Source organism: Pezoporus wallicus, unplaced genomic scaffold (genome assembly GCF_028554395.1).
Source record: "Pezoporus wallicus isolate ANWC-B61680 ecotype Strahan unplaced genomic scaffold, APGP_CSIRO_Pwel_v1 contig_6598, whole genome shotgun sequence".
Lineage (NCBI taxonomy): Eukaryota > Metazoa > Chordata > Aves > Psittaciformes > Psittacidae > Pezoporus > Pezoporus wallicus.
In genome coordinates this window covers 846,305-860,550 of record NW_026637213.1, presented here as the reverse complement: position 1 = coordinate 860,550, position 14,246 = coordinate 846,305, and the positions used below count along the sequence as shown (strand labels likewise).

At 48.7% G+C, this 14,246-nt stretch overlaps 1 protein-coding gene across 1 annotated transcript in view; it reads left to right on the top strand.

Moving 5' to 3' along the window:
- The first annotated feature begins 4,347 nt into the window (after nt 1-4,347).
- VANGL1 (VANGL planar cell polarity protein 1) overlaps nt 4,348-14,246 on the top strand; it is a 40,953-nt gene continuing 31,054 nt past the window's right edge. Inside the window, exons 1-2 of the mRNA XM_057404140.1 lie at nt 4,348-4,466; nt 13,050-13,334. Of these exons, the coding sequence (XP_057260123.1) occupies nt 13,252-13,334 (83 nt within the window). The 5' untranslated portion in view covers nt 4,348-4,466; nt 13,050-13,251. The remainder of the gene's footprint in view (nt 4,467-13,049; nt 13,335-14,246) is intronic.

The window sequence follows — 14,246 nt, the reverse complement described above, 5'->3', positions numbered from 1 at the left end:
TTTGTTGCTTTGGGGGTTTTAAAACAATATTCTTTACATCTGCTGAATCCAAAGAAAAGCTTTCCAGTATCTGAAGGGAGATACAAGGATGCTGGAGAGGGACTCTTCATCAGGGACTGTTGTAATGATAGGACAAGGGGTAATGGGTTCAAACTGAAATAGGCGAAGTTCAGGTTGGATATAAGGAAGAAGTTCTTTACAGTGAGGGTGCTGAGGCGCTGGCACAGGTTGTCTGGAGAAGCTGTGGCTGCCACATCCCTGGCAGGGTTCAAGGCCAGGTTGGACAGGGATTGGAGCAACCTGGTCTAGTGAAAAGTGTCCCTGCCCATGGCAGGGGGTTGGAACTGGATGATATTAAAGTCCTTTTCAACCCAAACCATTCTATGATTCTACTTGCTTTGAAATGGAAGTGAGATTTCAAGTGAATCCTGAACTAGGTTTTGCAGAATCTCAGCCAAGTGAAGTTTTTCTAGTGTTTGCTACCCACCTCTTTATTTGGGCAGAAATCACTTATTTTGGATAACTGATTCCATAAAGGGCTTAGTAGCTTTTATGCAAGCTGCTGTGCAAAATAAATGTCATGCTGTTTCTTCAGCTGTGCAGTACTACGCATTTTCCCTTTCTAAATAGCAACCACCCCAAAAGGGAAGGAAGGTGTTCTTTTGTACTTGTGTCCCTCTGGCCTTTCTCTTCCTCTAAACAAAGATTTCTGCAGCAGAAGAGCTGAAATGTGGCTTCTTGTGCGTATCTGTCACTGCATGTTTACTTAAGCTCAAGACATGTGATGCTAGATTGAGGTCAGTGGCACAGAGCAAGATCACAGAGAGTTCACATTGGATGTACAAGCAATTTCCTCAGGTAGCACCTATGAAGTGGCATCCAGTCTCAGTGGAAAACTTTACACCCTGCACTGGAGGCTCCAGCTGATGCCATCTAACAGCGGGCAATAATTGAGAATGATGTTTTACTTGTGCTGCTTCAGCTCATACTTGTGCTTCTTGCTCAACAAAGTGCTGCCTCTGATTCTCAAAGCATTGTACAGATATACTGTGTTTGGTGAGGAATCTCTGTGGCCTGTAACTTAAGAAGGATCTTTTCATGCAACTCAGGAAAGAGAAATCCTGGAAAAATCAGGGTTTATGCACATGTCGCAGACAAATTTATCAGGATATGTCACTGAGTGTTGGGAAAGGTGGAGGCTATATGTTGGGGGAAGAAAATAGACTGGTTTCCTAGGTGATGGAGAAAATCTACAGCAAATTCAACCTTATATTTTAACAAAAGTATGTGTGTATGTATATGTCTCCAAACAAGGCAGAATCTGGCCCAGAAAGATGGTCCTTAGAAAAATATAAGGATAAGTAAATGGATTTATTTAAGAACAAGTGAATGTATAAAGCTTTTAAGCAAAGAAATAACTTCAAAGGGTAACTTATACGTCAAATTGTGTGATAGCTTCCATCACTTTACACTAGAGGATCCTAGAAAAGAGAACATAGACCTTTCTTTAGCTCATTTGACCGGCTAGTACATTGATCATGCACTGTGATCAGCAAATCAAAATGTAAGACACAAATGCTAGAGGATTTGTTATAAGAAGGGATAATGCCCACATTCCAGAAGTACCTCTTCTAAGTAGATCCAAGATAACTTCTGTTGCACACAACTGTGGCCACAAAATCCATCTCTCCCTGGTGTTCTGTCCAACTCTTGCTTTTCAGCATGAAAAACACAAACCTGAGGAATGCAGTAGCAGGATTAGTAGAATCATGTTTGAGTATTTCCTCTAAAAAGCAGGGCTCTATATCATTTTGAATGTCCTGCATGAATGAGTCAGTGTGTGTTTTCCATGCTGGACTCGACCATCCATCCGTCTTGGCTCTGTTCAGATGGTATTGCATTTGTGAGAAGACGTGCCAAACTCATGGCAAACGTTTCCTCACATCTCAATGGTTTAAACAGATGATGAGAGATAAGCATGTCACAGCCCATCTCCAGCGTCTTCCTCCTTTGCTGATACTCTGTGTAACAGCTTGACCTAGTTGCGTGCAAGTGGGCCTCCACTGCTGGGTCTGGCAGATATCTACACAAGCTAGGTCTGGACAGGGCGTAGGTGCTGGTCCTGTCTGAGGTTTGTGTAAGTCCTTAGCTTAGATCTCTTAGCAATCTCCTTTATGTGGGGTGTTGAAACAAGTCCTGCTGCTCTAGACCACGAAACTAGTATTTAGAAATCCTCTAAATCTTCTTGAGCAGCAGTTGGGGTAGCATAGTAGGAGAAGAAATACAGACTGAACAGAGGCTTTTTGATGCCTTCAAGGAAGTCCAGTCAAAGACCTCTGAAAAAAGACCCTTTTCCCTTGTTAACTCCAAGTTTCCGTAGCCTTTCAGGCAGGGCAGCATCTCCCCTTGTCCTCTTCCCCATGTGGCACAGGTAAAACCTTGCTCCATGCACTCAGTCTCTCCCTTGCAGCAGATGCATGGACTGCATAACCTCTACCCTGTTGCCTCTAGTTGCATTTTCCCACCTCTGAGCAGAGAAGAAGCAAACCATGTTGTGATAGCTGAGCCATGGGAGGCATCAGCAGCCAGCGAGGCTGAGAGGGAGGCTTTCAGCAGGCTGTCAGACACTTTCCAGGGCAGGGCCAGTGCCTGGAATGCAGCAGAGTATCCAGGCCTTGGGCAAGTTTAGACACATGTTGATGCATAAAACAAGATGGAGCCTATCACTTGATACCAGCCTCTTCCAGGGTTGGGTAAGCATGTACATGTGAAACAGGAGGTAGTGTAACTACCGAATTGGACTGATAGGGAAATGCTTCTTTGAATTCCTGGATAACTGTTCCATTGGAAAGTCATTCCATCCTGTGTGGATGCTGAGTAGGGGGCAAGCACCACAAATAAAACCCTGGCATCAGTGTGGAAAAAGGGAATGAGGAGAAACTGAAGGGCAAAAATAAAAGATCCAATCTACAGAAGCCACAATAATGCAACACAGAATAGGATAGGAATAACTTCAGTATCTTCTGCACTTATTCTTTGTTGGATGGTTCTTCAGGAGTTCAAAGCACAGGGCTGGAATCTAGGAGGTCTAGATTTTCTTCATGCATTCCCAGGTGCCGGTTCATTGAAATCTTGACTATTTTTAAAGGGTAAGACAACCTAAAGGTGAAGTGAAAAAGGAGCAACATTTGAATACAGGAAAGGTGACTTGCATGGCATGCAGAACTCTGCCTGTTCCCTTCCTATTCCCTTCCTGTTCCCTTCCCAGCTACCCAGAGCATGGGTGTAACGAATGAGGTGCCCAGGGCAGGCTTTGTGAGCTGAGATGTGAAGGAGGCAGAACTTCAGCAAGAGGTTCAAAGGGCTAAATCGGGCCTCAAAGGGGTGAGCAACAGGTCCAGATGTGAGTCCCCAGCAGGTATGGCTGCAGCAAGGGCCGGCTGGGAGATGCCAGCATTGTAGCTGGAAGTGATGTAGCATTGCTGGCTACAACACTCCACACCTGGGGAAGAGTGGCTGGAAAGCTGTTCATGGGAAAGGACCTAGGGGTGATTATTGATGGAGCTGAACATGGGCAGCTTGCTCCCAGGAAGCCAAGAAGCCACCAGCATCCTGGCCTGTATCAGCAATAGCATAACCAGCAGAGCCAGGGCAGTGATTGTCCCCCTGTGCTGAGCACTGCTGAGGCTGCACCTTGATTCCTGTGTTCAGTTCTGGGCCTGTCACTACATGAGGGGCATTGAGGTGCTGGAGCAGGTCCAGAGAAGGGCAACAGAGCTGGTGAAGGGTCTGTAGCACAAGAGTGATGAGGAACGGCTGAGGGATCTGGGGGGTTTAGTCTGGAGAAGAGAAGGCTCTTACCACTCTCTACAGCTGCCTGACAGGAGGATGGAGTGAGGTGCGGTCGGTCTCTTCTCCAAAGGAACAAGTGATGGGACAAGAGGAAACGGCCTCAAGCTGCACCAGGGCAGATTTAGGCTGGAGCTGAGGAACAATTCCTTCCCCAAAGGGTGCCCAGGCATTGGAACAGGCTGCCCAGGGCAGTGCTGGAGTCACCGTCCCTGGAAGGGTTCACACACCGTGTAGATGAGGCCCTCAGTGCCAGAGGTTAGTGGTGGCCTCGGCAGTGCTGAGGAACGGTTGGACTGGATGAGCTTAGAGGTCCAACCGAACCGAGCTGACTCCATGCTTCTCTTCTGGGGCCCGGGGGCGGACGGGCAGCGGCGGCGCCAGACACGACAGCGGGCTCCCGCGGGAGGGCGGCCGCCGATGGAGCAGGGAAGCCTCGCCCGGGGGCGGTGGCTGCGGCGGGGGAGGGCCGGGGCGGGGCGGTGCCGGGCACAGGAAGCGGAAAGCGGCGGCCGGAGCAGTAGCGACGGCGGCTGCCGCCGGGGGAAGGTGGCGGGGAGCAGCGCGGCATCGGCGGGGCGGTGCCGGGAGCGGCATGGGGCGGCCGCGGGAGGGAGGTGAGTCCGTCCGTCCGTCCGTCCGTCCGTCCGTCCGTCCGGGGCCGTTGCCTGCCACCGCCCGCCACCGTGCCCTCCCGCCGCCGCTCTGCCCCGGGGTGCCCGGTTCGGCGGTGGAGCAGCAGGTTCGGCTCTCGCGGCCGGCCGAGACCCGGGAGTCCCTGAGGGCTCCGGTGGTGCCGGCTGCTGGGGCAGCCCCCTGCGGCCCCGCTGGGCGCCGGCTGGGCGGAGGGGGAAGGCGGCCACCTCCGGGCCTCCCTGTTGCCCGCCGGGGCTCCGCGGGGTGGCTGCTGGGACGGCGGGTCCCGGCTCCGGTGAGAGATCTCGGCTGGCTTCAGTGCCGTAGGTGTAGTCCCTCAGGAAGGGCAGCGCTTGCTCTGCCAAGCCTCGGCTTTGGAAGAGCCGCTGTGCTCTTAATGTGCCGGCATGGATGTAATTCAGGCTGATGTGAAGGCTCTGCTGGTGCCTCGTGTGCCCAGGCCATATAAACCAAGCTGCTTTATGGCTGGGCTCACCCCCCTGGTCAGCAAAAGGGTACAGAAGCGACCAGGCGGAGGGAAGGCATTCTTCTCTGTTTAGAAGCTGGTTGGGTCGCTCAAGTGATGCCTAAGTCCCGGGCTCACAGGACAGCGTGGTTGTTTCCATTCAGTAAGTTAGGCTCTGGGAAGCTCACATGGATAAATCTGACCGAGAGTCGAGTCTCTGTACCTTGGCAGTGCTGGCTTGGGTTCCGTACCTGAACGCTTCTGAGTGCGCCCAACAGAGGGCAAAGCTATTGCTTTAGCTGTTCTGTGCCATTAGCGGCATGCTTTGGGCAGCCGCTGTGAAACGTTGTTTGCCGATTTAGAAGATTGTCAGGGTTGTAAAATAACTCTTATGTCAAGGGCTAAACTCCTTCACAGACTCACAGGGTCTGTGGAAGAAGCATAAGTGACTTGATAGTAGGGGTTTTGGTCTGGGGAGGCAGACTTGGCGATTCTGTGACTGTTTGAAGCAGTGGGGTTTTTTGACCCAGGGTTTGTCATTAACAAACTGCCCACAAGATCTTTGCAGCTATAAAGAGTTCAGAACTCGACCTGCACTGGCATGAAGAGCAGATTAGGATGTTGTGGAGTGCATTTTGTGATATCGTTGTCTGTGAGCCCATAACTGGGCTTCCTGACTTTGAGGCGAAGAGCTGCGGAGGAGAGAGCTTCAGCAGTGCTTTGCCGTCTCTGAACAGCTTCATTTTGACCATGCTTGGTTCTTTTCCCCTGCTGGGGTTTGGCTACATGTGGCATCAGTGTTGGCTCTGATCATTCCACTTGTTCAGAAATAAATGTGAATATCAGTCTTACAAAAAGCTTCCTTTAAGAATGAGCTGAAACTTTGGAACGATCCCAGCCTGTGTCATGAACCACCCAGGCAAGTGTTTAACTGCCCATAGTCACTGGCTAGCAGTTCCCTGTGGCTGCTGCTGGCCTTTTGGTTGTGGTTAGTAGTGGCAGTGTTCTTGGGGGTCCTTATGGATTTCTGCATGTAGGGAGGGTTTGCTGCCACTGGGAGGCTGCGATGCTGTACTGGGAAGTGCTACCCAGATAACAGCAGTTGTCCCCGCAAAACTGCCTTTATCTCAGAATTACCTATCTGGGACAAATTAAAACCAGTGGTTACTTTCTTAGTGGTCAGCACCCTTGCCCTGGCCCCTTGCAAGGTCAGCCTGGCATTGGCTTTGTACGGGGTTCCACAGGGGGAGGGAGATAGGGAGACTCCCCCTGTGTTGTACTGGGGGTTTGGACAGGATCTGTAAACTTTCTTCTTTTTATATTCAAATGGAAAATGCAGGAGGAAGTGGAGCATCTTAAAGGAGGGGCTTCACTTCCAGTAGAGAAACCTTTTGCAGTTTATAGCCGTTAATGCTATCTCAGTGCTATGGCTAAAAGTAAACTTTGACTGTAAGGTACAGGTACTACCTGCTTGGATAGGCAGAGTCTGAAGAGACTTGCAAGAGTCTTTCCCGTGTTTGTTTCAGAAAGGGTGTAGGGCTTTAAATGTCAGTATGGGAAACTGTTCCTGTGCACAGTCCCAGATGACCTAGTGTCATGGGAGTGAAGCCCTTCTGCCATGTTGCATGGCTCTGGGGTTAAGAAGGTCTAGCAACACAGGAAGGAGAGAGTCACAGAGTCAGCCAGGTTGGAAAACACCTCGAAGACCATCAAGTCCAACCGTTCCCCAGCACTGCCAAGGTCACCACTAACTGATGGCACTGAGGACCTCCTTTACACGGTGTGTGAACACTTCCAGGACAGTGACTCCAACACTGCCCTGGGCAGCCTGTTCCAATTCCCGAGTACCCTTTGGGGAAAGGAATTGATCCTCAGCTCCACTCTAAACCTCCCCTGGTGCAGCTTGAGATGTGCAAAGGAGGAAGCACAAGCTTTCATCAGTCAAACAGAGTGGCAGCTGAGGTGTAATTTACATGATAGGCTTGAGTGCTGGTTGTGCTTCAGAAACTTGGGTGGTGCAGATGTGGTTCTTGGAGTGGGCAAAGGCCATCCTCCAGAGAGGTGCTTCACCTATGGGTCCCACACTGAGAACTTCCCAACTTCTAGCTGTGTGACAGGGAGAGAAGGGGCTGGGGCTTGCTGCTTAGAAACACCATTTGCTTGGGTGGTGGTTTTGGCTGGGCATTTATTTCTGTTGTCAACTGAAACAGCCCTGCAGTTGTCAGATCTGTGTTGTTGCATGTTCTGGTTAAACAGATTGCTTCAAGAAACCAAGTGACTTTTCCTTTTGAAATATCCACATCATGGACTAACAGTTTTCAGCCTAGAGGCTGGGAATTCCGGAGGATCTACAAAACTAAGAAGCCTCTGAGAAGCAAAAGGGAAGAGAGCCTTGTGCTAGAGGGCTTGAATTTACAGACTACTAAGCATTCTTTTAGGATGAGGGGTTTGTAAATCAACATCCACTGCTGTAAAGTGAAAGACCTGGCTGATAGAGATAGATTGAAGGCCAAAATTAGCCTATTTAGTGACATGCAAATAGAAACAGAAAGCTTTAGGAAAAGCCTTGTTTCCTAAAGCTCGTCGGCTGTTAAAACTGAAAGCCTTGGCTCTGTGAGTAGAGGGTGAACTTGGGTGCTTACAGATCAAATTGCTGGACTGGAGCCTGCTCAGGAAATTCAAAAGCAAGAGGTTCCTGTGGCATTGCTCATAGGCTTTACTATACCCGCAGTTGAACGTGGCAAGTTGTGTAATTCCTTGTTTTTCTGAAGTGAATAATAGGAATACACTGCAGGCGTGTTAATGCCAGAGTTGGAAGGTTTCCTCACTGCTTAGGCATTCCTTAGTTAGTTTTACCCTTGGACCCTAACACTATTTAATAATATGAGGTTCAACAAGGCAAAGTGCTGGGTCCTGTTCTTGGGCCACAACAACCTCATGCCATGCTCCAGGCTTGGGTAAGAGTGACTGGAAAGCTGCTCATGGAATAGGAGGTGGGGGTGCTGATTAGTGGAGCTGAACATGGGCAGCTTGCTCCCAGGAAGCCTAGAAGCCACCAGCATCCTGGCCTGTATCAGCAGTAGCATAACCAGCAGAGCCAGGGCAGTGATTGTCCCCCTGTGCTGGACACTGGTGAGGCTGTACCTTGAGCCCTGTGTTCAGTTCTGGGCCTGTCACTACAAGACAGGCATTGAGTGCTGGAGCAGGTCCAGAGAAGGGCAACAGAGCTGGTGAAGGGTTTAGAGAGCATGTGTGATGAGGAACAGCTGAGGGACCTGGGGGTTTAGTCTGGAGAAGAGAAGGCTCGGGGGACCTTATTGCTCTCTACAGTTACCTGACAGGAGGATGGAGTGAGGTGGGGTTGGTCTCTTCTCCCAAGGAACAAGTGACAGGACAAGAGGAAACGGCCTCAAGCTGCACCAGGGCAGGTTTAGACTGGAGCTGAGGAACAATTCCTTCCCCAAAGGGTGCCCAGGCATTGGAGCAGGCTGCTCTGGGCAGTGCTGGAATCACTGTCCTGAAAGTGTTCATACACTGTGTAGACAAGGCTGTCAGCGCCATGGGTTAGTGGTGGCCTTGGCAGTGCTGGGGAACGGTTGGACTTGATGGTCTTAAATATCTTTTCCAGCCAAGTTGATCCTATGATTCTATCCCATAGCTTAGCCCTTGGGGTTCTGCATGTTTAATTTGTAAAGCTCTTCGCTAAAGAAAGAAATGAGGCTGATGATGTATGGAGCTGAGGACATCCTTGCAGAAACTTGTGGCTGCTTGTGCTCCAGATGGCACTTCCAATATAACTTCATGAGCCAACTGGCAAATGGACTTTAAATGATAGCAAGTTTTAAACAGAGCAAGATTGAAACTGCAGAGATTTCAAAGCTGAGCTGCTTTGAAATTGCCTCAACTTCACAGGGGAAAAGCCATTAGAAAAGCATGGGATGTAAAAGAGTGCTCTTGTTTGTGTTTGCCCTCTTTCATTTAAAGATGTAACTTGGTCTTTTAAATTTCCCTTGGGCTGGGAGCCAAAGCGTGCTCCCTTGAAGACGATCACAAAGCGAACTTCATTGGAAATGGGATTGGGCTCCCAGCATGGAAAATAGTGATTCAAAAGAAGTCTTTTTGGAGATTTATGAGCATATGAAAAGGGGGAGTTACAATAAGCTGCGGAGCTGTATAGAAACTAATTACAGTGATCTGTATGTTATTGAGGGGCATTTCCCCACTGCTTTGCAGGATGCAGCCATTCCTTTTTCCAGAGTAAGGTCCCAGAAGTTTCCTTTGGGGCATCCTTAGCATTGTTTTCCTTCTATCATCCTTCCATCACTGGTGAGTAAGGGAAAGGCAGAGTGAGAGTGCCAGCCTACTGGGAGCAGTGTGCTGGGTGTGCCGTTACGCAGTGGTGGTGGTTGGAGTGGAGGAGGCATTCCCATCTCCCCTCTGGCTGTTGGTTTGCACTGCTCTTCACCCTGGGGTTGGGTTTGCTGTTTGGGTCTGTGCTGTGAACTAGGTCACAGAAAGGCTGCAAGACAAAAGTGTGGCGAGGGGGAGCCAAGGGATGTTTTGTTGTGTTCTGTTTTCCAGCAGTGCTGTTTGCTTGCTGCGAATCGTGTTGACACAACCGAGGGTGGTGAACCGTGCTGTGGAGGTGGAAGCTACTTACTCCAGTGCTGCAATATGGTGCAACTGTACCCTCAGGCTCAAGCAGCTTCCTTTCACACAGGGCCAGAAGCTCTGCAAACAGACCATGCCTTCAAGTGGTGTCTTGAGAGATGTAATGATCTTTTGTGAAGCTGTTTCAACTGGCTAACTTGAGCTCTCTAGTCACACTTGTTTGTGGAGGGATGAGGCCCCAAATGATGGGGCTTTTTCTTTACCCAGCACAGTTGCCCTTGCTTTAGAGGAAAGAGTAAGAATTATCACTAGTAGTGATGTAGTACTGGAGATAAAGACTGTGCTTAGTTTGTGTATCCTTCATAACACCACCGTATCCATACGTCTTGTCTTCTCTAGCTTTGCTCAGGCTCCAGTGGTGGGCACTGTTGGGGTGGTGGCCAATCCAGCATTGACTTCTGTCTATGCCATTAAAAGAACTCCAAGTCTAGCATGTTAGTTGTCTCTTGGTCTCCTCCTACCTTTTCCCCAGCAGTTCCAGAAGCTTTTCTGGGGTAAGGCTAGTCTCCTTCCTGCTGTAAAATAGACCTTGAGGTAGGTAACCTGCTTGGCTTGGCTGTGAGGAGTGTGTTTGGACTGTGCTCCTCCCTCCTTGGTCTCTTCATCTCATTCTATGCATACTGGGAGTGGTGTCTAGCCCATGCTATCCTTTGCTGGCCAATTCTAGGAAGCTTTGTTGACAATCAGCCTCAGTTAGGCACCAGACAAAGCCAATGAGTGGTTTTCTGCTGTTCCCACTTGAAGCTGGGCAGAGGTATTTTATTACCAGCAGCCCTGGAACTGCCTTGGCAGGAATATGTGTGTTATCTTGCAGCTGGGGCAAGGCCGTGGTGCAACAACACAGGATACTCAGTGTTTTTGGGGCTGCCTTGTTGACTTTTCACAGAGCTGTGTCAAAGCCGTTGCTCTTTTTTACACGGAAAACGAAAGTTGGCATGATCCAGCCTGCCCTGACGTTCCAGTGCTGGAGTTTGCTTTCTCTGCCTGGTGCCCAGCACTGCCTGGCTTCATCCACCCTCAAATGGGCACTGCTCGTCCATGGCTCCCGTCTAGGCAGCATTTCCACAGGAGCCTCTACCTGCTGGAATGTTCTCTGCCCCTGTGCTGGTTAGAGGGATCAGAAGAGGAGCTCTGTACCCAGTCCCTGTGTCTCAGCTCTGATTCTTCTGAGAGCTGGGGAGAAATTCTTTTATGTGGTTACAGGAGAAGGCTGAGAGTCGGTACTTTCCTAGAAGCCCAGGAAAAATGCATAACCCTTCCTGATGTACGTATGCTGGCAGCAATCCTTGCTTTTCCTGTTCCTGTAATGTGGTGGTACGTACTTGTGAAGACAGTGACTTCTTCTCAAAGGGACTCCAGTAACATCACAGTCACTGATTTAAGCCTATAATACTTGTTACCACCTTTTGTTCAACAGGGTGTTTCTGATTTGTAAATGCCTAATGATTGCAAGGTTCTGTGTGGCCATCTCCTCTGGTGGTATCAGTGGTTTTTGAATGGGGGGTGGTGGAGTGGCCTTAACCCCATTTATTGGAGAAGGACAGACACAGAGGAAGGGTTTTCCTGTGGTTGCATAGCAGGACAGAGATAAAAGCTAGCTATAGTGAGTCCTAGCCTATTGCTGGAGACATAAGTTCCAGGCTGTGTGCAAGTCTGGAGAGTTAGCAAGTGTTAACATCATGTGTCCCAGGCTGGGGAAGGTTTATTCCTGTTACAGGAATGATGCCATTTTCCAAGCTGTGCTGTACCTTGGCTTCATGTCTTGCTTTGTTTAAATCCACCCTCATTCTCCCCCTCCCTAAACCAGGACTTATGTTCCTGTCCTTATTTGTCCTATATTCTCTGCTGCCTTTAAAGAGCTTTCTTGAGGCAAGATACGTGTTTAGAGCTCGGATATCCCTGTATGCGGAAGGTCCCTCCTGCCTTCTCCTTTCCAAAAGCCCTGGCAAGCCCAAGTGTTGTGTAAATACCTGCAGCTCCCAATGCAGCATGAACACTTCTTGGTTGCAGGTTGCACTGCCAGCCAAGGAACCCTGTGGGGAAAAGGCTTCGTTCCTTGGCACAGCTTGCTCAGTTACAAGCTTTTCTGGAGGTGTTAGTGGAGGAATCTATGGCTGGAAAGAATAGTCAGCCAAGTATAAAGCCTGATTTCTGTTGTCCCTCTGCGCTTGGGGAGGGAGAGGGCTGAAAGCAGTGTTTGACTGTTCTGTTGCTAACAGCTTTTAAAACTGCTGTGTACAGAAGACAATGCAGGGATCTAGTCTGATTTTTCAAGCAGTCTTTTGCCTGCTCTGAGTGTATGGCATGGCTGTAGTCCTGTGTTGGCTGGGCAGGAGGCATGTGAGAGTGCTCCTGCATGCCAAACACTGGGCTGTGCCAAGGTACCTCAGTCCATAGCTGCTACTCCTCCCTCTGCACCGTTTGCATGTGTTTTCCCAAAGCAGTGACTAACTCCCTTCCTCCATTTCTCTTCTCACCTAACGTAGGATGTGCATTTGGAAAGCGGAATGATGTCTCCCTTTCTTCCCCACAGGGTTCAGAGATTTTTGACATGTCACTGTTATGAATTGTTCTAGTGTTGCCCTGCTTCTGTTCCAAAAACCATGACCCTTTTCTGCCCTTTATCAATGGGACATAAGCTTCTGTTCCAAAAGGAACTACAATCTAAGAAGTGTTGGCCCATATAAGCTAGATGTGATCTCTAATCAGCTCTCCCCTGCGTTCTTAGTATGTGTATATATAGATACAATTCCTAATAAAATTCAATTCTTCAGGGCCCAAATTAGCTTCTGGAGGCAAAGGTTGCAAAGAAAGGGAGGTGCTCATAGAACCATCAATTGTATGCTTGCAAAAAATGGGCACACCTTGCAGTTGTGAAAACAAAGCAGGTTCAGGCACGGTGGTCTGATCCTCTCCTGCATTTTTCCTAGGAAAGTCACCCTCACCCCCCATGCCTTCCTGCTGTATATAGGCTGTAATGCTGCTGTTCTGAATCTGGGGGGATTTGGGTTGTGTGTTGCACAGGTGAAGAGATGGGAGTGTGGAAGTCAAGCCCTGTGCATTTCCTGGGGGTGAATTTCTGTATGTAGGCTGCTAGGTCTTCTCCAAGTCACTTTTTCAGGTGATTATGCTGTTTCTAATGGGTTTTTAGATGAATAGGCTAGACTTTGCAAAGCAGTCATCAGTTTATTTAAAGCTCTACAAATGCATATATTTCACCTGGCTGGAAAGAGAGGTAGCAGGGGGGTTGGAACTAGATGATCTTAAGGTCCTTTTCAACCCTAACTATTCTATGATCAGCCAGGACAAGCTTGTGAACTGGGCACAGTGTAATGACTGGTGACATGTGGCAGGGTGAGGGAATTGATGCAGCAGGAATGATGTCTTGCTTTGCTTAGAGTGCACTTCCATGTTTCCCTTTCCTTAGGTCAATCATGAGGAGCCGAGCACCCTCCTCCCATGCCTTCTGATCGGTTTCCTTGTAAGTGAAGCTCACTCTGAGGACCAGACCTCACTGATGACTGGGAAGCCAAGAGTACCCAGGAAAGCACTTTTACCACGGACTCTGCCTCAGGAGCACCAGGAACTCATCTTCTAAGGAAAAATCTGTGTCCCTTTGTGTAGACCCCATGTCTGCTGCAATGGATACAGAATCGACATATTCAGGATACTCCCACTACTCAGGTCACTCCAAAAAAGCCCACAGACAAGGGTAAGGAAATGTTTATTCGTAATTACTGCTTTGAGCTAGGACGTGTCCCATGGAAAAATTGTAAGCCAGGATGAAATCAGTGAGGCCACAGCTCTGGAGGAGATACATGTGGAGAGTTCTCATAAGGAATCCAGTGTGGAGACTGGAAGCAATAATGCTGCTGATTTAATGATCATCAATTGGTTGGATGCATGTTGGGGTCGTGAATGGCCAGAAAGGTTGGGATAGCACCAGCAGAAGGAAAAAATCATTTAAGTCTGCTCCTGAAGCATGAGGGATGAGGAGTCTGTGGAGAGAAGACATGTCAGACTCCTAAAATGTAACTGCCAGTTGTTTTCTCTCCTGATGCCATTTCTTTCTTGTGTAATAATGTTTCCTGTCTCTCTCCACAGTCTTCCTGCCTACTCTGTGAGGGTGTGTTGGGGTGTTTTAATAGAATTTGAGTGGTACTTGAGTCCGCAGCAAGTGCTTTATCAACACTGATTGGATTAGAAGTCAGGCTTTTGTGAACTTGAATAACAAGTCCTCTCTGTGGTAGTTCAGCAGCCTCAAAAGCATTTTGCTCTGAAACTTCCGATTACTTGGAAACATTATTCCTTCTTTTTTTCTTGCATCATCATTAGTTTTATGTGCAAAATGCGCACCACTTTGCAACTTAGAACTGAACTGGTCCAAAGGGGAACTTTGCATTGCAAAGGCAATTATCTTGTGTGGTTGAAAAAAGACTTCTTCCATGAAATGAAGTCTGCTTGCAGTCCAGTTATTGAGTAAAACATCTCTTGTTCGCCTTTATCCCTTCTTTAACACCCCTACCCCCATGGATTGCCCTTTGAAGCCTAGCATGCCATGTGTAGAGATACAACATAAAAATCATAGAGGAAAATGTTGGTGAGCAGGTTGTGTCAAGATGAG